Here is a 26,662-nt window from a genome sequence, read left to right on the forward strand (position 1 = left end):
ACCACTAAACCAATCCACACCACTACACTAAACCACTCCACTAAACCAATCCACCACACCACTAAACCAATCCACCACTCCACTAAACCAATCCACCACACCACTAAACCAATCCACCACTAAACCAATCCACCACACCACACAACTACAACGCTTCACACCACTCCACTCCTCGACTACACCACACTACCACACCAATACACCACTCCACACTACCACACCAATACACACTACCACACCACTCCACACTACCACATCAATACACACTACCACACCACTCCAATACACCCCTCCACACTACACCACTACACTACTAAACCAATCCACATCACTACTCTACCACATCACCACACTACCACACTCCACACTACCACACCAATACACCCCTCCACACTACCACACCACCACTCCACACCAATACACCACTCCACACTACCACACCAATACACCCTCCACTCTACCACACCAATACACCCCTCCACACTACCACACCACCACTCCACACCAATACACCACTCCACACTACCACACCAATACACCCCTCCACACTACAACACCAATACACCCCTCCACACTACCACACCAATACACCCCTCCACACTACCACACCAATACACCCCTCCACACTACCACACCAATACACCCCTCCACTCTACCACACCAATACATCCCTCCACACTACCACACCAATACACCCCTCCACACTACCACACCAATACACCCTCCACACTACCACACCAATACACCCTCCACACTACCACACCAATACACCCTCCACACTACCACACCAATACACCACTCCACACTACCAAACCAATACACCCTCCACACTACCACACCAATACACCACTCCACACTACCACTCCACACACCCTACATGCTACCACACCAATACACCCTCCACACTACCACACCAATACACCCCTCCACACTACCACACCAATACACCCCTCCACACTACCACACCAATACACCCGCCACACTACCACACCAATACACCACTCCACACTACCACACCAATACACCACTCCACACTACCACACCAATACACCACTCCACACTACCACACCAATACACCACTCCACACTACCACACCAATACACCCCTCCACACTACCACACCAATACACCCCTCCACACTACAACACCAATACACCCCTCCACACTACCACACCAATACACACTCCACACTACCACACCAATACACCCCTCCACACTACCACACCAATACACCACTCCACACTCCCACACCAATACACCCCTCCACACTACCAAACCAAGACACCCTCCACACTACCACACCAATACACCACCACACCAATACACCCATCCACACTACCAACACAATACACCCATCCACACTACCACACCACACCACTCCACACTACCACACCAATACACCCCTCCACACTACCACACCACTCCACACTAATACACCAATACACCCTCCACACTACCACACCAATACACCCCTCCACACTACCACACCAATACACCCTCCACACTACCACACCAATACACCCCTCCAAACTAATACACCCCTCCACACTACCACACCAATACACCCCTCCACACTACCACACCAATACACCCCTCCACACTACCACACCAATACACCACTCCACACTACCACACCAATACACCACTCCACACTACCACACTAATACACCCCTCCACACTACCACACCAATACACCCCTCCACTCTACCACACCAATACACCCTCCACACTACCACACCAATACACCCTCCACACTACCACACCAATACACCCCTCCACACTACCACACCAATACACCCTCCACACTACCACACCAATACACCCCTCCACACTACCACACCAATACACCCTCCACACTACCACACCAATACACCCCTCCACACTACCACACCAATACACCCCTCCACATTACCACACCAATACACCCTCCACACTACCACACCAATACACCCCTCCACACTACCACACCAATACACCCTCCACAATACCACACCAATACACCCTCCACTCTACCACACCAATACACCCTCCACACTACCACACCAATACACCCCTCCACACTACCACACCAATACACCCTCCAATCTACCACACCAATACACCCTCCACACTACCACACCAATACACCCTCCACACTACAACACCAATACACCCTCCACACTACCACACCCCTCCACACTACCACACCAATACACCCCTCCACACTACCACACCAATACACCCCTCCACTCTACCACACCAATACACCCTCCACACTACCACACCAATACACCCTCCACACTACCACACCAATACACCCCTCCACACTACCACACCCTCCAATCTACCACACCAATACACCCTCCACACTACCACACCAATACACCCTCCACACTACAACACCAATACACCCTCCACACTACCACACCCCTCCACACTACCACACCAATACACCCCTCCACACTACCACACCAATACACCCTCCACACTACCACACCAATACACCCCTCCACACTACCACACCAATACACCCCTCCACACTACCACACCAATACACCCCTCCACACTACCACACCAATACACCCTCCACACTACCACACCAATACACCCTCCACACTACCACACCAATACACCCCTCCACACTACCACACCAATACACCCCCCCACACCACCACACCAATACACCCTCCACACTACCACACCAATACACCCTCCACACTACCACACCAATACACCCCTCCACACTACCACACCAATACACCCCTCCACACTGCCACACCAATACACCCTCCACACTACCACACCAATACACCCTCCACACTACCACACCCCTCCACACTACCACACCAATACACCCCTCCACACTACCACACCAATTCACCCTCCACACTACCACACCAATACACCCTCCACACTACCACACCAATACACACTACCACACCAATACACAACTCCACTCTACCACACCAATACACCCCTCCACACTACCACACCCCTCCACACTACCACACCCCTCCACACTACCACACCACTACACCCCTCCACTCTACCACACCAATACACCCCTCCACTCTACCACACCACACTACCACACCAATACACCCCTCCACACTACCACACCAATACACCACTCCACACTACCACACCAATACACCACTCCACACTACCACACCCCTCCACTCTACCACACCAATACACCCCTCCACACCACCACTCCAATTCACTACACCACCACACTAATACACCGCCACTCTACTACATCATACCACTCCACCACTCCACCACTCCACCACTCCACTCCAACACTTCATACCACCACTCCACTCCAACACTTCATACCACCACTCCACTCCAACACTTCATACCACCACTCCATCACTCCACTCCAACACTTCATACCACCAGTCCACCACGACACTAACCTACACTACAACACTCCAATCCACCCCACTCCAATGCACCACACCCCTCCACCACTCCAATTCAGTACACCACTCCACTACACCATTCCACTATACCACTACAATACACCACTCCAAAACACCACTCCACTACACCACTTCACTACACCATTCCACTACACCACTACACCACTACAATACACCACTCCAAAACGCCATTCCACTCCACTCCACCACACCACTCCACTACACCATTCCACTATACCATTCCATTCCAAAACATCACTCCACCACACTACTCCAATACACCCCCACTCTACCAAACTACACCACTCTTCCACCATACTACTCTACTCCATGACAGGCTGAACCAGGTCCAACATACTGGGACTGCTGCTTTAGGGAGACTGACTGGATGATGCTTGCTGCTTTAGGGAGACTGATTATGGACGATGCTTGCTGCTTTAGGGAGACTGATTGTGGGAATGCTTGCTGCTTTAGGGAGACTGACTGGATGATGCTTGCTGCTTTAGGGAGACTGATTGTGGATGATGCTTGCTGCTTTAGGGAGACTGACTGTGGATGATGCTCGCTGCTTTAGGGAGACTGACTGTGGATGATGCTCGCTGCTTTAGGGAGACTGACTGGATGATGCTTGCTGCTTTAGGGAGACTGACTGTGGATGATGCTCGCTGCTTTAGGGAGACTGACTGGATGATGCTTGCTGCTTTAGGGAGACTGACTGTGGATGATGCTTGCTGCTTTAGGGAGACTGACTGTGGATGATGCTTGCTGCTTTAGGGAGACTGACTGTGGATGATGTTTGCTGCTTTAGGGAGACTGACTGTGGATGATGCTTGCTGCTTTAGGGAGACTGACTGTGGATGATGCTTGCTGCTTTAGGGAGACTGATTACGGACGATGCTTGCTGCTTTAGGGAGACTGGCTGTGGATGATGCTTACAATACACTAGGTTTTAAAACTCATGCGGCCAGTTTCCCGGACACAGCCGAAAGCCTAGTCGTAGACTAAGAAGCATTTTTTAAGGTTCACATCTGTGTTATGGAAACTCTGCCCATGAATATGTCTAATCTATGCATTTGTATTCAAAAGTGTGTCCTTGGTATTGCAGAGTATTGTAGATATAAAAAAATAATATATATATATTGAACCCCTTGATCTTACCATGTATGGCAGAGTCGAACACATAGGACTGGGACAGGAAGTGAGGTAAGGCCAGGATCAGAGCACTGATGGACATCAGCAGACCACCCAGTCCAATGAGACGAGGCCGATGGACCCTGCTGCCCAGGTAACTCACAAACACTATCAGAACTGTGTTCCCCACCTAGAGACAGAGAGAGCACCCTGTAATCAGGATACAGCAGGTCTGTGTTCCCCACCTAGACACAGAGAGAGCCCTGTAACCAGGATACAGCAGGTCTGTGTTCCCCACCTAGACACAGAGAGAGCCCTGTAACCAGGATACAGCAGGTCTGTGTTCCCCATCTAGACACAGAGAGAGCCCTGTAACCAGGATACAGCAGGTCTGTGTTCCCCACCTAGACACAGAGAGAGCCCTGTAACCAGGATACAGCAGGTCTGTGTTCCCCACCTAGACACAGAGAGAGCCCTGTAACCAGGATACAGCAGGTCTGTGTTCCCCACCTAGACACAGAGAGAGCCCTGTAACCAGGATACAGCAGGTCTGTGTTCCCCATCTAGACACAGAGAGAGCCCTGTAACCAGGATACAGCAGGTCTGTGTTCCCCACCTAGACACAGAGAGAGCACCCTGTAACCAGGATACAGCAGGTCTGTGTTCCCCACCTAGACACAGAGAGAGCCCTGTAACCAGGATACAGCAGGTCTGTGTTCCCCACCTAGACACAGAGAGAGCCCTGTAACCAGGATACAGCAGGTCTGTGTTCCCCATCTAGACACAGAGAGAGCCCTGTAACCAGGATACAGCAGGTCTGTGTTCCCCACCTAGACACAGAGAGAGCACCCTGTAACCAGGATACAGCAGGTCTGTGTTCCCCACCTAGACACAGAGAGAGCCCTGTAACCAGGATACAGCAGGTCTGTGTTCCCCACCTAGACACAGAGAGAGCCCTGTAACCAGGATACAGCAGGTCTGTGTTCCCCACCTAGACACAGAGAGAGCACCCTGTAATCAGGATACAGCAGGTCTGTGTTCCCCACCTAGACACAGAGAGAGCACCCTGTAATCAGGATACAGCAGGTCTGTGTTCCCCACCTAGACACAGAGAGAGCACCCTGTAATCAGGATACAGCAGGTCTGTGTTCCCCACCTAGAGACAGAGAGAGCACCCTGTAATCAGGATACAGCAGGTCTGTGTTCCCCACCTAGACACAGAGAGAGCCCTGTAACCAGGATACAGCAGGTCTGTGTTCCCCACCTAGACACAGAGAGAGCCCTGTAACCAGGATACAGCAGGTCTGTGTTCCCCACCTAGACACAGAGAGAGCACCCTGTAATCAGGATACAGCAGGTCTGTGTTCCCCACCTAGACACAGAGAGAGCACCCTGTAATCAGGATACAGCAGGTCTGTGTTCCCCACCTAGACACAGAGAGAGCCCTGTAACCAGGATACAGCAGGTCTGTGTTCCCCACCTAGAGACAGAGAGAGCACCCTGTAATCAGGATACAGCAGGTCTGTGTTCCCCACCTAGACACAGAGAGAGCCCTGTAACCAGGATACAGCAGGTCTGTGTTCCCCACCTAGACACAGAGAGAGCACCCTGTAATCAGGATACAGCAGGTCTGTGTTCCCCACCTAGACACAGAGAGAGCCCTGTAACCAGGATACAGCAGGTCTGTGTTCCCCACCTAGACACAGAGAGTAAAAGTAAAATCATAAATTGTTTTCCATTTTAAATTTACAGATTGCCAGGGGCACGCTCAGATACACTCAGATATCATTTACAAATGAAGCATGTGTGTTTCGTGAGTCCGCCAGATCAGAGGCAGTAGAGATGACCAGGGATGTTCTCTGTTTAGTGAGTCCGCCAGATCAGAGGCAGTAGGGATGACCAGGGATGTTCTCTTGAAAGTGAATTGGACCATTTTCCTGTCAAAATGTAGCAAGTAGTGTTGGGTGTCAGAGAAAATACATGGAGTAAAAAGTACATTATTTTCTTTAGGAATGTAGTGAAGTAAAGTAAAAGTTGTCAAAATATAAATAGTAAAGTACAGATACCCCAAAAACTACTTAAGAAGTACTTTAAAGTATTTTTACTTAAGTACTTTACACCACTGTCGTATTGACATACAACAATGTAATTCATTAGTAGTCAATCTTGAACCTACCAGCCAGTTGTTTACATGTCACAATCTACTGCTATTGATATTCCACTGCTTGTGTATGAAATCACGATGAACTACTCGATAGTGTGTATGACATCACGATGAACTACTCGATAGTGTGTATGACATCACGATGAACTACTCGGTAGCGTTGTAGTGTGTATGACATCACGATGGACTACTCGATAGTGTGTATGACATCCCGATAAAGTACTCGATAGTGTGTATGACATCACGATAAACTACTCGATAGTGTGTATGACATCACGATAAACTACTCGATAGTGTTGTAGTGTGTATGACATCATGATGAACTACTCGATAGACGTACTCATAGGGCTGGGACAGAAAATGAGGTAAGGCCAGGATCAGAGCACTGATGGACGTCAGCAGGCCACCCAGTCCAACGAGACGAGGCCGATGGACCCTGCTGCCCAGGTAACTCACAAACACTATCAGAACTGTGTTCCCCACCAGGAGACCAGATGGAGACAGAGAGAGAGCCCTGTAGTGAGATCTGCGTCCTACCTCATGCAGAGAGGAGACGGTGCCGGAGGAGAAGCTACTGAGGCCGAAGCGTCTCTCGATGGTGGTGATGGTGCTCTTAAAATAGGAGCTGTAGAGCAGCTGGGTGAGCTGCAGCAGGCCATGGCACAGCACAAACAGCTAGAGAGAGAGAGACAGAGACAGAGAGAGACAGAAACAGAGAGACAGAGAGAGAGAGAGACAGAGACCAATCTATGAAATGTACAGGAGCTGGGTGAGCTGCAGCAGGCCATGACACAGCACAAACAACTAGAAGAGAGAGAGACAGAGACAGACAGAGACAGAAACAGAGAGACAGAGAGAGAGAGAGACAGATACCAATCTATGAAATGTACAGGAGCTGGGCGAGCTGCAGCAGGCCATGACACAGCACAAACAACTAGAAGAGAGAGAGACAGAGACAGACAGAGACAGAAACAGAGAGAGACAGAGAGACCAATCTATGAAATGTACAGCAGCTGGGTGAGCTGCAGCAGGCCATGACACAGCACAAACAACTAGAAGAGGAGAGAGACAGAGAGACAGAGACAGACACAGAGAGACAGAGACAGAAACAGACAGACACAGAGACAGAGACAGAGAGACAGAGATACCAATCTATGAAATGTACAGGAGCTGGGTGAGCTGCAGTAGGCCATGACACAGCACAAACAACTAGAAGAGGAGAGACAGAGACAGAGAGACAGAGACAGAAACAGACAGACAGAGAGACAGAGAGAGACACAGAGAGACAGAGACAGACAGACAGACAGAGACAGAAACAGAGAGACAGAGATACCAATCTATGAAATGTACAGGACAAAACAAAGGACACAATGTGTGAGATGTGGGTGGAGACGGGGCATCAAAGAAATAGCGGGATGATAAATAATTGTCATGCCAGTAATTTTTTTGGCCCAAAGCTCATTAATAATATGAAGTCACAGAACTACTTATAACAGCTGCAGCACCCCCTGATAAATTGATATAATTTAACTAAAATTAAATAAATAACAATTTCCAACATTATATTACTCCTGTCTGAATAGACATAAATACAATAATTCTAAATATTACACTAGAGAGTGTAATTTAACCACAGAGGATCAATAGATTCTAAAAAATATATGTAGCTGTGGATTAAGTTGTTTCACTTACAGTAAAAATACTTTAAAGTACTACTTAAGTTGTTTTTTGGGGTATCTGTAACTTTTACTTCACTATAATCCTAAAGAAAATAATGTCCTTTTTTTCTCCGTACATTTTCCCCTGACACCCAAACTACTTGTTACATTTTGAATGCTTAGCAGGAAAAATTGTCAAATTTAGGCACTTATTTGTCATCTGGAATTATTTATTATTTTACTTTTGATACTTAAGTATATTTTAAACTAAATACTTTTACTCAAGTAGTTTTTTACTTGGTGACATTCACGTTTATCATACATTTTCTATTCATCCTTAAATCTATTGACGCACCCATACGTCAATCTAAGTAACGCTTCCCTATCAAAATCTGTCCGTTTTAACCAGAGATATCTGTTTTTTACCTGGGCTCAATCCACCGCCTGTCGGCCTTCCACATCTGCAGTGGAAGGTGGCCTAGCTACAGTGGTGTTTGTCAGACCAGGAAACATCCCGAAAATCGATCTTCTCACATAAAGGTCTGTAGGCGTCCGAACAGGCCTACAAAACTATCATGACCACTCTATGGAAAGGTGGAGACTCTCACGAACACGATGGTTTCCTCCGTTTTCCTCTACAATAAGTGCCACGGGACTCGTCCGAGGGGTAACCCGCCCGAGGGGTAACCCGCCCGAGGGGTAACCCGCCCGAGGGGTAACCCGCCCGAGAGGTAACCCGCCCGAGGGGTAACCCGTACAAATGAATGGAAGTATGGAGGTAGTTTTGTGCCAATTAAAATAATGGATTATATAGCTTTCTTATTTCTCCTAGATAAAGGACAGACCCTTATTCCTTATGATTTATTTTTAGATTGTCTTTTTTGCTATTTATGAATGTGTTATTCCATGTGTTTATATGGGCTGTAATAGTAAAGGAGAAATTCAATATACCTAAAAAGGGTTGAAACCCCCCCCCCCCCACCACCACCCGTCATTCAAACTTAATTTAGCCAGTGAAAATGTCTCAACAGAATTAAACAAAAACACGTTTTGTTAATTTAAAAAGAGCTGGTTTCGATTAATAAATAGGCCTACAATAATAACAACGATACACAATAATAAAAATGATCAAACAAATGATTATGAACACGATAAAAATAAAAAGCCAATTGTTTTTCTAGATCCTGCAACAAAAGAAAAATCCCCATGTCTGGAAATCCTAAAAACGAATCTGCTCAACTGTATGCTTCGCAAACGCTATTATACACAGTGTAGAAAACATTAGGAACGTGTAAAGGGTCGATGTGCAGCAGGTGGGACGGAGTGCAGGACACAGAGGTTGAGTAATAACTGACTTTACTCAAGACGACAATAAAATAAATTCCACGCAGGGAAAACAATCCAGCTCACAAAACAGTAGCGACAGCTAAACACAGAACAAACACGCACAAAACCATGTGGGAACCAGAGGGTTAAGTAGGGAATAAATAATAATGGAATGGAAACCAGGTGTGTACAATAAAGACCAAACAAATAGACAATGAAACGTAGATCGGTGGCGGCTAGAAAATCGGTGGCGTCGACCGCCGGACGCCGCCCGAACAAGGAGAGACACCAACTTCGGCGGAAGTTGTGACAGAACAGCTGCTTTTTCCATGACATAGACTGACCAGGTGAATCCAGGTGAAAGCTATGATTCCTCATTGATGTCACTTGTTAAAGCCACTTCAATCAGTGTAGATTAAGGGGAGGAGACGGGTTAAAGAAGGATTTTTAAGCCTCGAGACAATGGAGACATGTATTGTGTGCCATTCAGAGGGTGAATGGGGCAAGACAAAATATTGAATTGCCTTTGAACGGGGTTTGGTAGTAGGTGCCAGGCTGGGTTTTTCCTCACTCAACAGTTTCCTGTGTGTATCAAGAGTGGTCCATCACCCAAAGGACATCCAGCCAACTTGACACAACTGTAGGAATCATTGGAGTCAACATGGAACCAGCATCCCTGTGGAACGCTTTCGACACCTTGTAGAGACCATGCCCTGATGAATTGAGGCTGTTCTGATGGCAAACAGGGGGGCAACTCAAAATTAGGAAGGTGTCCCTAATGTTTTGTATACTGAGTGGAGATGCATAGAGTGCATTACTAGCACCCCCAACTCAAAACATATTCCCAAGGCTATGAGTGTGTCCCCTAGAATACGTGTGTATCCCCTAGAATACGTGACGCTCCCTGAATATAGCATAATCAATAGATGAAACCACATTAACGACACAAATATCCTGACGGCATCTCTGTGGCTTCAGTCTACAGTACGTCTGTAGCCTCAGGATAGTAACAGAACACACACACTCTCTCTCTCTCTCTCTCTCTCTCTCTCTCTCTCTCTCTCTCTCTCTCTCTCTCTCTCTCTCTCTCTCTCTCTCTCTCTCTCTCTCTCTCTCTCTCTCTCTCTCTCTCCTCCCTCTCCTCCCTCTCCTCCCTCTATTCTAAGTTTTCCTGATTCGGCTAAAAGGGTTGGATGAGATTCCTTAACAAATAGAAATATGCCATTTAGCAGATGTTTTTATCCAAAGCGACTTAGTCATACATTTTTACCGTGTTACTCCGATTGGAGGGAAATTAAGCCCTGTCTAGTCCTAATATTTATGTATTTCTTAATTCCATTTTTTTACTTTTAGATGTGTGTGTATTGTTGTGAATTGTTAGATGTTACTACACTGTTGGAGCTAGGAACATAAGCATTTTCGCATCTGCTAAATGTGTATGTGACACATACATTTATATTTGATGATAATTTGTTGGTGATGTGGACACCAAGGAACTTGAAACTCTCGACCCGCTCCACTACAGCCCCATCGATGTTAATGGGGGTGTGTTTGGCCCTCCTGTTCCTGTAGTCCACGATCAGCTCCTTTGTCTTGCTCACATTGAGGGAGAGGTTGTTGTCCTGGCATCACACTGCCAGGTCTCTGACCTCCTCCCTATAGGCTGTCTCATCGCTGTCGGTGATCAGGCCTACCACTGTTGTGTCGTCGGCAAACTTAATGATGGTGTTGGAGTCGTGCTTGGCCAAACAGTCGTGGGTGAACAGGGAGTACAGGAGGGGACTAAGCACGCACCCCTGAGGGGGCCCCAGTGTTGAGGATCAGCGTGGCAGATGTGTTGTTGCCTACCCTTACCAACCTGTTGTAGAGGGAGGTGATTAGTCCCAGCTTAGTGATGAGCTTTGTGGGCACTATGGTGTTGAACGCTGAGCTATATTCAATGAACAGCATTCTCACATAGGTGTTCCTTGTGTCACATAGGTGTGAAAGGTCAGTGTGGAATGCGAATGAGACTGCAAAATCTGTGGATCTGTTGGGGTGGTATGTAAATTGGAGTGGGTCTAGGGTTTCTGGCATGATGGTGTTGATGTGAGCCATGACCAGCTTTTCAAAGCACTTCATTTAGGCAGGTTACCTTCGGGTTCTTGGGCACAGGGACTATGGTGGTCTGCTTGAAACATTTAGGTATTACAGACTCGGTCAGGTAGAGGTTGAAAATGTCAGTTAAGACACTTGCCAGTTGGTCCGCGCATGCTCTGAGTACACGTCCTGGTAATCCATCTGGACCGGACCTTGTGAACGTTGACCTGTTTAAAGGTCTTGCACACATCAGCTATGGAGAGTGTGATCACACAGTCATCCGGAACAGCTGGTGCTCTCATGCATAGTTCAGTGTTGACTGCCTCGAAGCGAGCATAAAAGGCATTTAGCTCGTCTGGTAGGCTCGCGTCACTGGGCAGCTCGCGGCTGGGTTTCCCTTTGTAGTCCGTAATAGTTTGCAAGCCCTGCCACATCCAACGAGCTCCATAGTCGGTGTAGTAGGATTCAATCTTAGTCATGTATTGATGTTTTGCCAGTTTGATGGTTATCTGAGGGCATAGCGGGATTTATTATAAGCGTCCTGCAAATCCGGACACTTATAACCCGGACACTTAGACGGCAGCTCTAGTCTTTAGCTCGATGCAGATGTTGCCTATAATACATGGCTTCTGGTTGGGATATGTACGCACGGTCACTGTGGGGACGACGTTGTCGATGCACTTATTGAGGAAGCCGGTGATTGAGGTGGTGTACTCCTCAATGCCATTGGATGAATCCCGGAACATATTCCAGTCTGTAGCGTAGCGTCCGCGTCATCTGATCACTTCCGTATTGAGCGAGTCACTGGTACTTCCTGCTTTAGTTTTTGCTTGTAAACAGGAATCAGGAGGATATCATTTTGGTCAGATTTGCCAAATGGAGGGCGGGGGAGGACTTCGTATGCGTCTCTGTGTGTGGAGTAAAGGTGGACTAGGATTTTATTTCCTCTGGTTGCACATGTGACATGCTGGTAGAAATGAGGTAAAACGGATTTAAGTTTGCCTGCATTATGGGCCCCGGCCACTAGGAGCGCTGCTTCTGGAGGAGCATTTTCTTGTTTGTTTTTGGCCTTAAACAGCTTGTTGAATGGGGTCTTAGCGCCAGCATCGGTTTGTGGTGGTTAATAGACTGCTACGAAAAATATAGATGAAACTCTCTTGGTAGATAATGTGGTCTACAGTTTATTATGAGGTAGTCTACCTCAGGCGAGCAATACCTCGAGACCTCCTTAGTTTTAGTCATCGCGCACCAGCTGTTATTGACAAATACACACACACACACCCGCCCCTCGTCTTTTTAGACGTAGCTGTTCTGTCCTGCCGATGCACGGAAAACCCAGCCAACTGTCGTTCAGCCACGACTCGGTGAAACATAAGATAATACAGTTTTTAATGTCCCGTTGGTAGGATAATCTCCAACGGAGATCATCCAGTTTATTCTCCAGTGATCGCACGTTGGCTAATAGAACGGATGGTAGAGGAGGGTTACTCACTCACCAACAAATTCTTACAAGGCACCTGTATCGGCAGATTTCCTCCTCTTCGTCTGAAGAGGAGGTGTAGCAGGGATCGGACCAAAACGCAGCGTGGTAAGTGTCCATGTTTTAATAGAAACAACTGAACACGACAAAATATACAAAATAACAACGAGAATCTAACTGAAAACAGTCCCGTGTGGCACAAACACTGACACAGGAAACAAACACCCACAAACCAACAGTGAAAACAGGCTACCTAAATATGGTTCCCAATCAGAGACAATGAAAAACACCTGCCTCTGATTGAGAACCATATCAGGCCAAATGACAAACCTAAACATAGAAACACAGAACATAGACTGCCCACCCCAACTCACGCCCTGACCATACTAACTAAAGACAAAACAAAGGAAAATAAAGGAAATAAGGTCAGAAACGTGACAGCACCCCAATCTCCGCCCCCTGTATTTCCGTCTTTTCTTCACGTGAATGACAGGGCTTTGGGCCTGGTCTCTCTCTGGGAAGCAGTATATCCTTCACGTCGGACTCATTAAAGAAAAAACTCTTTGTCCAGTTCGAGGTGAATAGTCGCTGTTCTGATATCCAGAAGCTCTTTTCGGTCATAAGAGACGGTGGCAGCAACATTAAAGTACAAAATAATGCGGAAAAAAACTAACAAAATAACACAGTCGGTTAGGAGCCCATAAAACAGCAGTCTGGAGTTTTTCATCCCTAATGGCATAGGAGATATTTTGATAGAAGTGAGGTAGGACTGTTTTTGGTCTCCCTGCGTTGGTCTCCGCCAACCAGAAACAGTGCCTCTGGGTAAGCGGTTTCTTGTTTATGACCCCATACAGTTTGTTAAGTGCCAGAGTGGTGTTGGCATGTGGAGGAATGTAGACAGCCATGACATTTACAGATGAATACTCTCTTCGTAGATAAAAAGTTCTGCTGCCTACCATGAAGTATTCTATATGTCTGTGAAGACACTTGCCAGCTGGTCCGCTCATGCTTTGAGAATGCGCCCTGGTATTCCGTCTAGCCCGGCGGCCTTGTGATTGCTAACCTTTTGCTCACATTGTGAACTCTCTCTCCGTGGCCAACGTCATCTGGAAAAGCAGGGTCTTTCACACCAAAGACAGTGTTATATTCCTCGACGGGAGAATAAAAGGCAAATGGACTGAGCTTGCGTCGCAAATGGCACCCTATTCCCTATATAGTGCACTACTTTTGACCAGGGTCTATTGCAGTGCACTACTTTTGACCAGGGTCTATTGCAGTGCACTACTTTTGACCAGGCTCTATTGCAGTGCACTACTTTTGACCAGGCTCTATTGCAGTGCACTACTTTTGACCAGGGTCTATTGCAGTGCACTACTTTTGACCAGGCTCTATTGCAGTGCACTACTTTTGACCAGGCTCTATTGCAGTGCACTACTTGTATGTAGGGAATAGGGTGCCATTTGGGATGGAGGCTGAGCCTCGTCCATTCCAGAACCTCCTGGGGTTTGTGTAGACACAAGGTGGTCCAAGGGCTAAAGGGGCATGTTGAGGTTAAGACATGGATTTACTATGAAAACAGCAGTGGAAAAAATCTAACCTTTTTTTTGTTATTTATCAGCTGCAAGACCAACAGGCTGAGACAGAGGCATAATCAACTCCCAGTCCGATTCTGGGACAGTTAATGCTCCTATTAAAGCCTGGCTTTCTGCTTTGTTAACACACACAATAGACGCCTTCACAATGTCATCCTTGTTTTCTAGCACTTTTTTTTATTTTTTATTATTCATGTTTTGACTAGACCTGTTTTCTCAAGAAACCAAACAAGCTGAATAACGTTTTGTTATGTGATTTAATTATAAAACTAAGGTTCATCAGTTTGACTGGCAAGTTTGGCAAAAATGATCCTCTGCTGAAAATTGGAGCTTCGGGGTAACTCAGTGTAAAGCTACAATTCAGAGTACATTTTTTTTTTTTGTAGACATAAGGATACATTTTTTTTTTTTTCGTGCCTATTTCAATATGAGAATAAAACCATTGAAATATTATGTTTCAGGTTTCAGAGTGATTCTAGATGGCTTGTTTGTGGCGAGTCCTCTGGGCTTTCTGACAGACTAGAATAGCTTCAACACAGTGGGCAATAAATCACGTCAGATTATAAAGACGAAGCATCTTTAATGACAGCTGTGGGGCTGTGGTTTAGTGTAAGTTGTGCTTATATCTGTCTTATTACAACATCATAGTATGAAACACAGTCAACACACTCTTATGGGCAAATAGCGGTGGGGCAATCGCACCTTAATGGAGGAGAAAATAGTTATTTTACAGAGTGAAAAAGTTATTTTATAGAGTGAAACTCAGTTGGATCCCCGGATAATCATTCATTACTAAACTGTAATCTGTACTGAACTGTAAACTGTATTGTGTAAAAGGAACAAACTCATTCAAATTGTTGATAACACAGGTGTTGCTTACGATTACTCACTCTGTCATACATGACAAACAACGAAGAGGGATTGCTCTTTACATGTACCTGTAGGCATAATTGTCTTGCGCTGAAGACTGTGCAGAAAGCTTCCAGCTGATCGATGACTGTACAGAAAGCTTCCAGCTGATCGATGACTGGGCAGAAAGCTGCCAGCTGATCGATGACTGGGCAGAAAGCTGCCAGCTGATCGATGACTGGGCAGAAAGCTGCCAGTTGATCGATTACTGTGCAGAAAGCTTCCAGTTGATCGATGACTGTACAGAAAGCTTCCAGCTGATCGATGACTGTACAGAAAGCTTCCAGCTGATCGATGACTGTACAGAAAGCTGCCAGTTGATCGATGACTGGGCAGAAAGCTTCCAGTTGATCGATGACGGGGCAGAAAGCTGCCAGTTGATCGATGACTGGGCAGAAAGCTTCCAGTTGATCGATGACTGTGCAGAAAGCTTCCAGTTGATCGATGACTGTGCAGAAAGCTTCCAGTTGATCGATGACTGGGCAGAAAGCTTCCAGCTGATCGATGACTGTACAGAAAGCTTCCAGCTGATCGATGACTGTGCAGAAAGCTTCCAGTTGATCGATGACTGTACAGAAAGCTTCCAGCTGATCGATGACTGTACAGAAAGCTTCCAGTTGATCGATGACTGTGCAGAAAGCTTCCAGTTGATCGATGACTGTGCAGAAAGCTTCCAGTTGATCGATGACTGTGCAGAAAGCTGCCAGTTGATCGATGACTGTGCAGAAAGCTTCCAGTTGATCGATGACTGTGAAGAAAGCTTCCAGTTGATCGATGACTGTGGAGAAAGCTTCCAGTTGATCGATGACTGTGCAGAAAGCTTCCAGTTGATCGATGACTGTGCAGAAAGCTTCCAGTTGATCGATGACTGTGCAGAAAGCTTCCAGTTGATCTTCCAGTTGATCGATGACTGTGCAGAAAGCTTCCAGTTGATCGATGACTGGGCAGAAAGCTTCCAGTTGATCGATGACTGTGCAGAAAGCTTCCAGTTTATCGATGACTGTGCAGAAAGCTTCCAGTTGATCGATGACTGTCCAGAAAGCTTCCAGTTGATCGATGACTGTGCAGAAAGCTTCCAGTTGATCGATGACTGTGCAGAAAGCTGCCAGTTAGGGCCTCCCGGGTGGCGCAGTGGTCTAGGGCACTGCATCGCAGTGCTAGCTGCGCCACCAGAGTCTCTGGGTTCGCGCCCAGGCTCTGTCGCAGCCGGCCGCGACCGGGAGGTCCGTGGGGCGACGCACAATTGGGCTAGCGTCGTCCGGGTTAGGGAGGGTTTGGCCGGTAGGGATATCCTTGTCTCATCGCGCTCCAGCGACTCCTGTGGCAGGCCGGGCGCAGTGCGCGCTAGCCAAGGGGGCCAGGTGCACGGTGTTTCCTCCGAACACATTGGTGCGGCTGGCTTCCGAGTTGGAGGCGCGCTGTGTTAAGAAGCAGTGCGGCTTGGTTGGATTGTGCTTCGGAGGACGCGTGGCTTTCGACCTTCGTCTCTCCCGAGCCCGTACGGGAGTTGTAGCGATGAGACAATATAGTAATTACTAGCGATTGGATACCACGAAAATTGGGGAGAAAAGGGGATAAAAAAAAGAAAGAAAAAAAAAAGAAAGCTTCCAGCTGATCGATGACTGTGCAGGAAGCTTCCAGCTGATCGATGACTGTGCAGGAAGCTTCCAGCTGATCGATGACTGTGCAGGAAGCTTCCAGCTGATCGATGACTGTACAGAAAGCTGATAGTTGATCGATGACTGTGCAGAAAGTTTCCAGTTGATCGATGACTGTGCAGAAAGCTGCCAGTTAGGGCCTCCCGGGTGGCGCAGTGGTCTAGGGCACTGCATCGCAGTGCTAGCTGCGCCACCAGAGTCTCTGGGTTCGCGCCCAGGCTCTGTCGCAGCCGGCCGCGACCGGGAGGTCCGTGGGGCGACGCACAATTGGGCTAGCGTCGTCCGGGTTAGGGAGGGTTTGGCCGGTAGGGATATCCTTGTCTCATCGCGCTCCAGCGACTCCTGTGGCAGGCCGGGCGCAGTGCGCGCTAGCCAAGGGGGCCAGGTGCACGGTGTTTCCTCCGAACACATTGGTGCGGCTGGCTTCCGGGTTGGAGGCGCGCTGTGTTAAGAAGCAGTGCGGCTTGGTTGGATTGTGCTTCGGAGGACGCGTGGCTTTCGACCTTCGTCTCTCCCGAGCACGTACGGGAGTTGTAGCGATGAGACAAGATAGTAATTACTAGCGATTGGATACCACGAAAATTGGGGAGAAAAGGGGATAAAAAAAAGAAATAAAAAAAAAGAAAGCTTCCAGCTGATCGATGACTGTGCAGGAAGCTTCCAGCTGATCGATGACTGTGCAGGAAGCTTCCAGCTGATCGATGACTGTGCAGGAAGCTTCCAGCTGATCGATGACTGTACAGAAAGCTGCCAGTTGATCGATGACTGTGCAGAAAGCTTCCAGTTGATCGATGACTGTGCAGGAAGCTTCCAGCTGATCGATGACTGTGCAGGAAGCTTCCAGCTGATCGATGACTGTGCAGGAAGCTTCCAGCTGATCGATGACTGTACAGAAAGCTGCCAGTTGATCGATGACTGTGCAGAAAGCTTCCAGTTGATCGATGACTGTGCAGAAAGCTTCCAGTTGATCGATGACTGGGCAGAAAGCTTCCAGCTGATCGATGACTGTGCAGAAAGCTTCCAGCTGATCGATGACTGGGCAGAAAGCTTCCAGCTGATCGATGACTGGGCAGAAAGCTTCCAGTTGATCGATGACTGTGCAGAAAGCTTCCAGTTGATCGATGACTGTGCAGAAAGCTGCCAGTTGATCAATGACTTTGCAGTAACCTTCCAGTTTACAGTAAAAGCATTGCAATTTGATTCCAGTTCATTGAGAATGTTGACGAGGCAATATGCTAACTTTTTGAATGACTATGTTAATAAGATCAAGGAGCCACTGAAGTAAATGTTCTTTCTATTGTAATTTGTCACTTCGAGTTCTAAACTTCTTGTTTTTAGTACAAACAACGTTTCTTTGAGCACAGACACCTCTACCTCCGTCTCCCCGGTGACCATTGTGTCTGAGCCTTGTGGCCCGCTGAGAGGAGATAATTAAAGGAAGTGCCGAATTCAATATTACATAATATTCCAGGCGGTTTCATAACTTTCATTACAGAGACAAGTGCTGAGGAGACGTTTGGCTGGACACTGTGTGAGTGTGTTTTTGGTTTAACCAGAAGTACACACAAGGATAGTAAAACAAGGAAAATTCAGACAAGTGAGGACATTTCACCAGGGCCCAAAGAAAAAAAAAAAAAAGCTATTTTAGGCTTAGAATTAGATTTAGGATTTAGGGTTAGGGAAAATAGAATTTTGAATGGGAATCAATTGTTTGGTCCCCACAAGGATAGCAAAACTAATATGTGTGTGTGTACGCAGGGTCTGGACACTGCTGGACTTCCATAAAACAGTCTAAATATACAAGTGAACAGTCTGTCTTTCTAAAAAATAAAAAGCTTGGCTTAATTTCCGACTAGCTCAACCTTATTTATACAGCCAGTACAGCTCAATAGAGTTGAAAGTGAGAGGCAGATCCCAGACCTAACATAGTTTTCCTTCCTACTGCTGTCTATTGTGATGAATGAAGATGAAAGACTCAGCTACACAATATGATCATGATCAAAGACAAGACTGCTGTCTCTACTGAACGACATCCTCTCTTATTAGTCTACTCAGCTTGATGACGCTCTCTCTCTCTGTTCAGCGTATTAACTACCTAACTAACTAACTAACTGGTGATTTACTAGTGTATGAGCACAAACAGAAACAAGGTTACTACCAACGGTTGTAACAGGTTCAGGGGACAGGACTGAAAACCAGAAAATAATACAATTATTAGAAGAACAGAACCTGAACCTGAAACAAAGGTGATCTATACTCTTCCAGAACATAACCGTTATTTTTTTAAAGCATGGGAACTGATTAATAACTTTGCGGGCATTTTCTTTTCTCCAGTCCCACAAAAATTCCAGAAACTTATTCCAGCATCTGCCTGCCAGCTGGAAATCTTTGCCAATGTAGGCTACCTGCCCTTCCCCCTCTGAAGTATAGGTTACTGTCGCCTACTGATGACATTACAAGCGTGGTTAATAAATTAGGGAGAGATGTTTCTTCTCTAGGATAGGGGGCAGCATTTTCACGTTTGGATGAAAAGCATACCCAAATTCAACTGCCATCTACTCATCCCCAGAAGATGAGATATGCATAGTATTAGTCGATTTGGATAGAAAACACTCTGAAGTTTCTAAAACGGTTTGAATCATGTCTGTGAGTATAACAGAACTTATTTAGCAGGCGAAACCCCGAGGACAAACCATTCAGGTTTTTTTTTGAGGTCACTCTCTTTTCAATGGGATTTCATTTGGAATACAGATTTCTAATTGACCTTCTTGCAGTTCCTACCGCTTCCACTGGATGTCAACAGTTTTTAGAAATTGGTTGAGGTTTTTTCCTTTGTGTAATGAAGAAGTACGGCCATCTTGAACGAGGGTCACTTGAGGTGTACTGTTAGTTAGAGGCGCGTGACCAGAAAGCTAGCTACAGTTTGTTTTAATCCTGTATTGAACACAGATCATCCCGTCTTCAATTTTATCGATTATTTACATTAGAAAATACCTAAAGTTGTATTACAAAAGTAGTTTGAAATGTTTTGGCAAAGTTTACAGGTAACTTTTGAGATATTTTGTAGTCACGTTGCACAAGTTGGAACCGGTGTTTTTCTGGATCAAATGCGCCAAATAAATGGACATTTTGGATATATATCGACGGAATTAATCGAACAAAAGGACCATTTGTGATGTTTATGGGACATATTGGAGTGCCAACAACAGAAGCTCGTCAAAGGTAAGACATTAATTATATCTTTATTTCTGCGTTTTGTGTCGCGCCTGCAGGGTTGAAATATGCTTCTCTCTCTTTGTTTACTCTGTTGCTATCCTCAGATAATAGCATCGTTTGCTTTCGCCGAAAAGCCTATTTGAATTCTGACATGTTGGCTGGATTCACAACAAGTGTAGCTTTAATTTGGTAGCTTTCATGTGTGATTTAATGAAAGTTAGATTTTTATAGTAAATTATTTGAATTTGGCGCTCTGCATTTTCTCTGGCTTTTGGCCAAGTGAGACAGTAGCATCCCGCCTAAACTCAGGTTTTTGGATATAAATATGAACTTTACCGAAACAAAACATATATGTATTGTGTAACATGAAGTCCTATGAGTGTCATCTGATAAAGATCATCAAAGGTTAGTGATTCATTTTCTCTCTATTTCTGCTTTTTGTTACTCCTCTCTAAAGAATCTACTAGTTCAACTAAAGAATCTACTAGATCAACTAAAGAATCTATTACTTTAAAGAATCTACTAGGTCAACTAAAGAATCTACTAGATCAACTAAAGAATCTACTAGATCAACTAAATAATCTACTAGATCAACTAAAGAATCTACTAGTTCAACTAAATAATCTACTAAAGAATCTACTAGGTCAACTAAAGAATCTACTAGGTCGACTAAAGAATCTACTAGTTCAACTAAAGAATCTACTAGGTCAACTAAAGAATCTACTAGATCAACTAAAGAATCTACTAGGTCAACTAAAGAATCTACTAAAGAATCTGCTAAAGAATTACTAGGTCAACTAAATAATCTACTAATCTACTAAAGAATCTGCTAAAGAATCTACTAGGTCAACTAAAGAATCTACTAGGTCAACTAAAGAATCTACTAGGTCAACTAAATAATCTACTAAAGAATCTACTAGGTCAACTAAAGAATCTACTAGGTCGACTAAAGAATCTACTAGGTCAACTAAAGAATCTACTAGGTCGACTAAAGAATCTACTAGGTCGACTAAAGAATCTACTAGTTCAACTAAAGAATCTACTAGGTCAACTAAAGAATCTACTAGATCAACTAAAGAATCTACTAGGTCAACTAAAGAATCTACTAAAGAATCTGCTAAAGAATTACTAGGTCAATTAAAGAATCTACTAGGTCAACTAAAAGGTAAACTAAATAATCTACTAGGTCAACTAAATAATCTAGTAGTTTAACTAAAGAATCTACTAGGTCAACTAAAGAATCTACTAGGTCAACTAAAGAATCTACTAGTTTAACTAAAGAATCTACTAAAGAATATACTAGGTCAACTAAATAATCTACTAGGTCAACTAAATAATCTACTAGGTCAACTAAAGAATCTACTAAAGAATCTACTAGATCAACTAAAGAATCTACTAGGTCAACTAAAGAATCTACCAGGTCGACTAAAGAATCTACCAGGTCGACTAAAGAATCTACCAGATCGACTAAAGAATCTACTAGGTCAACTAAAGAATCTACTAGGTCAACTAAAGAATCTACTAGATCAACTAAAGAATCTACTAGATCAACTAAAGAATCAACTAAAGAATCTACTAGTTCGACTAAAGAATCTACTAGTTCAACTAAAGAATCAACTAAAGAATCTACTAGGTCAACTAAAGAATCTACCAGGTCGACTAAAGAATCTACTAGATCAACTAAAGAATCTACTAGATCAACTAAAGAATCTACTAGGTCAACTAAAGAATCTACCAGGTCAACTAAAGAATCAACTAAAGAATCTACTAAAGAATCTACTAGTTCAACTAAAGAATCAACTAAAGAATCTACTAGGTCAACTAAAGAATCTACCAGGTCAACTAAAGAATCTACTAGATCAACTAAAGAATCTACTAGGTCAACTAAAGAATCTACTAGATCAACTAAAGATCTACTATTTTTCACTGAAATACATCAAGCAAACGCCTGTGTGGCCTCAGATCCATCCATTGCACTTCTCGATATGTGAAACAGAACAATTCAGTTCGGACCCAAGCTAGCGGACTCCTAGCCTCATAGTACCACTTTGATCTCGACAATGTAAGCTCAGATCAGGATCAAGATGCAAGCTAGCAGACTCCACCAGTACCCATCAACAGTCGATGGCGTCAATGTGGAGACAAACCTCTTAAATATTAAGTCCCCTTATTTAAGGGACTTTGAACAGGGTCTGGACCGGTTCTGACCTACATTTTTTGTGTACAGTGCACTACATCAACTCCCATACACTCCGTGAATGTGCTTCAGATGCTGCCTCCTGCTCGCCGCTGAGATGCAGTGTCCAAACTTTTGACTGGTACAATTGTGGCCAAAAGTTTTGAGAATGACACAAATATTAATTTTCACAAAGTCTGCTGCCTCAGTTTGTATGATGACAATTTGTATATACTCCAGAATGTTATGAAGAGTGATCAGATGAATTGCAAGTCCCTCTTTGCCATGCAAATGAACTGAATCCCCCCCAAAAAACATTTCCACTGCATTTCAGCCCTGCCACAAAAGGACCAGCTGACATCATGTCAGTGATTCTCTCGTTAACACAGGTGTGAGTGTTGACGAGGACAAGGCTGGAGATCACTCTGTCATGCTGATTGAGTTCGAATAACAGACTGGAAGCTTCAAAAGGAGGGTGGTGCTTGGAATCATTGTTCTTCCTCTGTCATCCATGGTTACCTGCAAGAAAACACGTGCCGTCATCATTGCTTTTCACAAAAAGGGCTTCACAGGCAAGGATATTGCTGCCAGTAAGATTGCACCTAAATCAACCACTTATCGGATCATCAAGAACTTCAAAGAGAGCGGTTCAATTGTTGTGAAGAAGGCTTCAGGGCGCCCAAGAAAGTCCAGCAAGCGCCAGGACCGTCTCCTAAAGTTGATTCAGTTGCGGGATCGGGACACCACCAGTACAGAGCTAGCTCAGGAATGGCAGCAGGCAGGTGTGAGTGCATCTGCACGCACAGTGAGGCGAAGACTTTTGGAGGATGGCCTGGTGTCAAGAAGGGCAGCAAAGAAGCCACTTCTCTCCAGGAAAAACATCAGGGACAGACTGATATTTTGCAAAAGGTACAGGGATTGGACTGCTGAGGAGTGTGGTAGTCATTTTCTCTGATGAATACCCTTTCCGATTGTTTGGGGCATCCGGAAAAAAGCTTGTCCGGAGAAGACAAGGTGAGCGCTACCATCAGTCCTGTGTCATGCCAACAGTAAAGCATCCTGAGACCATTCATGTGTGGGGTTGCTCCTCAGCCAAGGGAGTGGGCTCACTCACAATTTTGCCTAAGAACACAGCCATAAATAAAGAATGGTCCAACACATCCTCCGAGAGCAACTTCTCCCAACCATCCAGGAACAGTTTGGTGACGAACAATGCTTTTTCCAGCATGATGGAGCACCTTGCCATAAGGCAAAAGTGATAACTAAGTGGCTCGGGGTACAAAACATTGATATTTTGGGTCCATGGCCAGGAAACTCCCCAGACCTTAATCCCATTGAGAACTTGTGGTCAATCCTCAAGAGGCGGGTGGACAAACAAAAATCCACAAATTCTGACAAACTCCAAGCATTGATTATGCAAGAATGGGCTGCCATCAGTCAGGATGTGGCCCAGAAGTTAATTGACAGCATGCCAGGGCGGATTGCAGAGGTCTTGAAAAAGAAGGGTCAACACTGCAAATATTGACTCAAATATTTGCATCAACTTCATGTAATTGTCAATAAAAGCCTTTGACACTTATGAAATGCTTGTAATTATACTTCAGTATTCCATATTATTCCAGTATTCCATAGTAACATCTGACAAAAATATCTAAAAACACTGAGGCAGCAGACTTTGAGAAAATTTATATTTGTGTCATTCAAAACTTTTGGCGACGACTGTACAATACAGTATATACATATGAGACGAGAATTGCAAAATGTAAACATTGTTAAAGTGACGAGTGTTCCGTTATTATTAAAGTGGCCAATGATTTCACGTTTGTGTCTGTAGTGCAGCAGCGTCTAATGTGCTGCAGGCATTTGAATGGTGTCTCAGAGGACGCAGGGCATGCTCTGTCATCAGTTGTATGAAATGGTGCCAATTGTGTCACTAAGTATGTTCGTATCCGTTTTACAGTAATAAGGAAGGAAAAAATCTTATCGTTAGGCATTTTATAATTTGACTGTTACTAAATTTAAAAAGGTGCAATAGCCAGGAATCACTCTGCTATTTCCTGGTTGAAAAAATGTAAATAGTTTGCCTAATTTCAGTTTATTGTGACAAAACTAAACAATGCATAGTGTAGAGAATCATTGTACCCCCTAAACCGCTGTGAAATACAATATATTGTCAATAGCCTAAAATATTTGATTTATTTTCAATTGTTTTGAAGCTGGTGTACAAAATCTAACATAAAAGATTCAAAAACTAAACTTATGGAGAAGCATAGAAATAGAGAACATAGAACAGATATACCGCTTCTTAGACTTGCTTTCAATGAGAATGACAGATCTATAACACAAATTTCTACGTGAATTCGGTCTGGTCGTCCAAAAAGTGACATATTTCAGCTTTAAACAATTATTTCAAATAATTTCCAGCCTTATTCCCCAACTTTTGTTGAATAGAAAGGACATCATATGTTATATTTCATATGTTTATCATATGTACAAATATGAGTGAATTACACGTCAGCAATTTCGAACTATTTCTACCGGAAAGGTGAATCTCCAGACAAATATTTACTTTATGTCTATTTAGGGGGAAATCTATATTGTAGGTTATATTTACACTTGAACAAACTCAACAAAATATCATGGTGAAAAAGTGAGGAAGAGGGTGTGTGTGTGTGTGTGTGTGTGTATGTGTGTGTGTGTGTGTACATTTAAACTCAGTTTTTCACAATTTCTGACAGCAAAGCACGCCCACAACATGATGCTGCCACCCCCGTGCTTCACGGTTGGGATGGTGTTCTTCGGCTTGCAAGCCTCCCCCTTTTTCCTCCAAACATAACGATGGTCATTATGTCCAAATAGTTATATTTTTGTTTCATCAGACCAGAGGACATTTCTCCAAAATGTACGATCTTTGTCCCCATGTGCAGTTGCAAACCGTAGTCTGGCTTCATTATGGCGGTTTTGGAGCAGTGGCTTCTTCCTTGCTGAGCGGCCTTTCAGGTTATGTCGATATAGGACTCGTTTTACTGTGGATATAGATACTTTTGTACCGGTTTCCTCCAGAATCGTCACAAGTTCCTTTGCTGTTGTTCTGGGATTGATTTGCACTTTTCGCACCAAAGTACGTTCATGTCTAGGAGGCAGAACGCATCTCCTTCCTGAGCGGTATGATGGCTGCGTGGTCCCATGGTGTTTATACTTGTGTACTATTGTTTGTACAGATGAATGTGGTACCTTCAGGCGTTTGGAAATTGCTCCCAAGGATGAACCAGACTTGTGGAGGTCTACAAGTCTTCGCTGATTTCTATAGATTTTCCCATGATGTCAAGCAAAGAGGCACTGAAGGTAGGCCTTGAAATACATCCACAGGTACACCTCCAATTGCGTCAAATGATGTCAATTAGCCTATCAGAAGCTTCTAAAGCCATGACATCATTTTCTGAAATTTTCCAAGCTGTTTAAAGGCACAGTCAACTTAGTGTATGTAAACTTCTGACCCACTGGAATTGTAATACAGTGAATTATAAGTGAAATAATCTGTCTGTAAACAATTGTTGGAAAAATGACTTGTGTCATGCACAAAGTAGATGTCCTAACCGACTTGCCGAAACTATAGTTTGTTAACAAAAAATGTGTGGAGTGGTTGAAAAACGAGTTTTAATGACTCCAACCTAAGTGTATGTAAACTTCCCACTTCAACTGTATGTCATGACATCACCAGTGGGACTTTTGTCTTTAGTTGTCTATTTTCCTCAAGCAAAATCTCATTATATAAATCTGCTAACTCCGGAGAAGGCGACGGGAAAACTTAAACACAAAACAGAATTCAACATATTCAAGCATTATATTTTGATGACATCACCGGGT

General features: G+C 44.7%; 1 protein-coding gene across 1 annotated transcript in view; it reads right to left on the bottom strand.

The window, feature by feature from the left end:
• LOC139539404 (solute carrier organic anion transporter family member 2A1-like) overlaps positions 1–26,662 on the bottom strand; it is a 96,789-nt gene that overhangs the window by 47,928 nt on the left and 22,199 nt on the right. Inside the window, exons 2-3 of the mRNA XM_071342305.1 lie at positions 7,239–7,376; positions 4,565–4,727 (exon numbers count right to left, since the gene is read on the bottom strand). Of these exons, the coding sequence (XP_071198406.1) occupies positions 4,565–4,727; positions 7,239–7,376 (301 nt within the window). The remainder of the gene's footprint in view (positions 1–4,564; positions 4,728–7,238; positions 7,377–26,662) is intronic.

The sequence above is a fragment of the Salvelinus alpinus genome, chromosome 15 (genome assembly GCF_045679555.1).
Source record: "Salvelinus alpinus chromosome 15, SLU_Salpinus.1, whole genome shotgun sequence".
Lineage (NCBI taxonomy): Eukaryota > Metazoa > Chordata > Actinopteri > Salmoniformes > Salmonidae > Salvelinus > Salvelinus alpinus.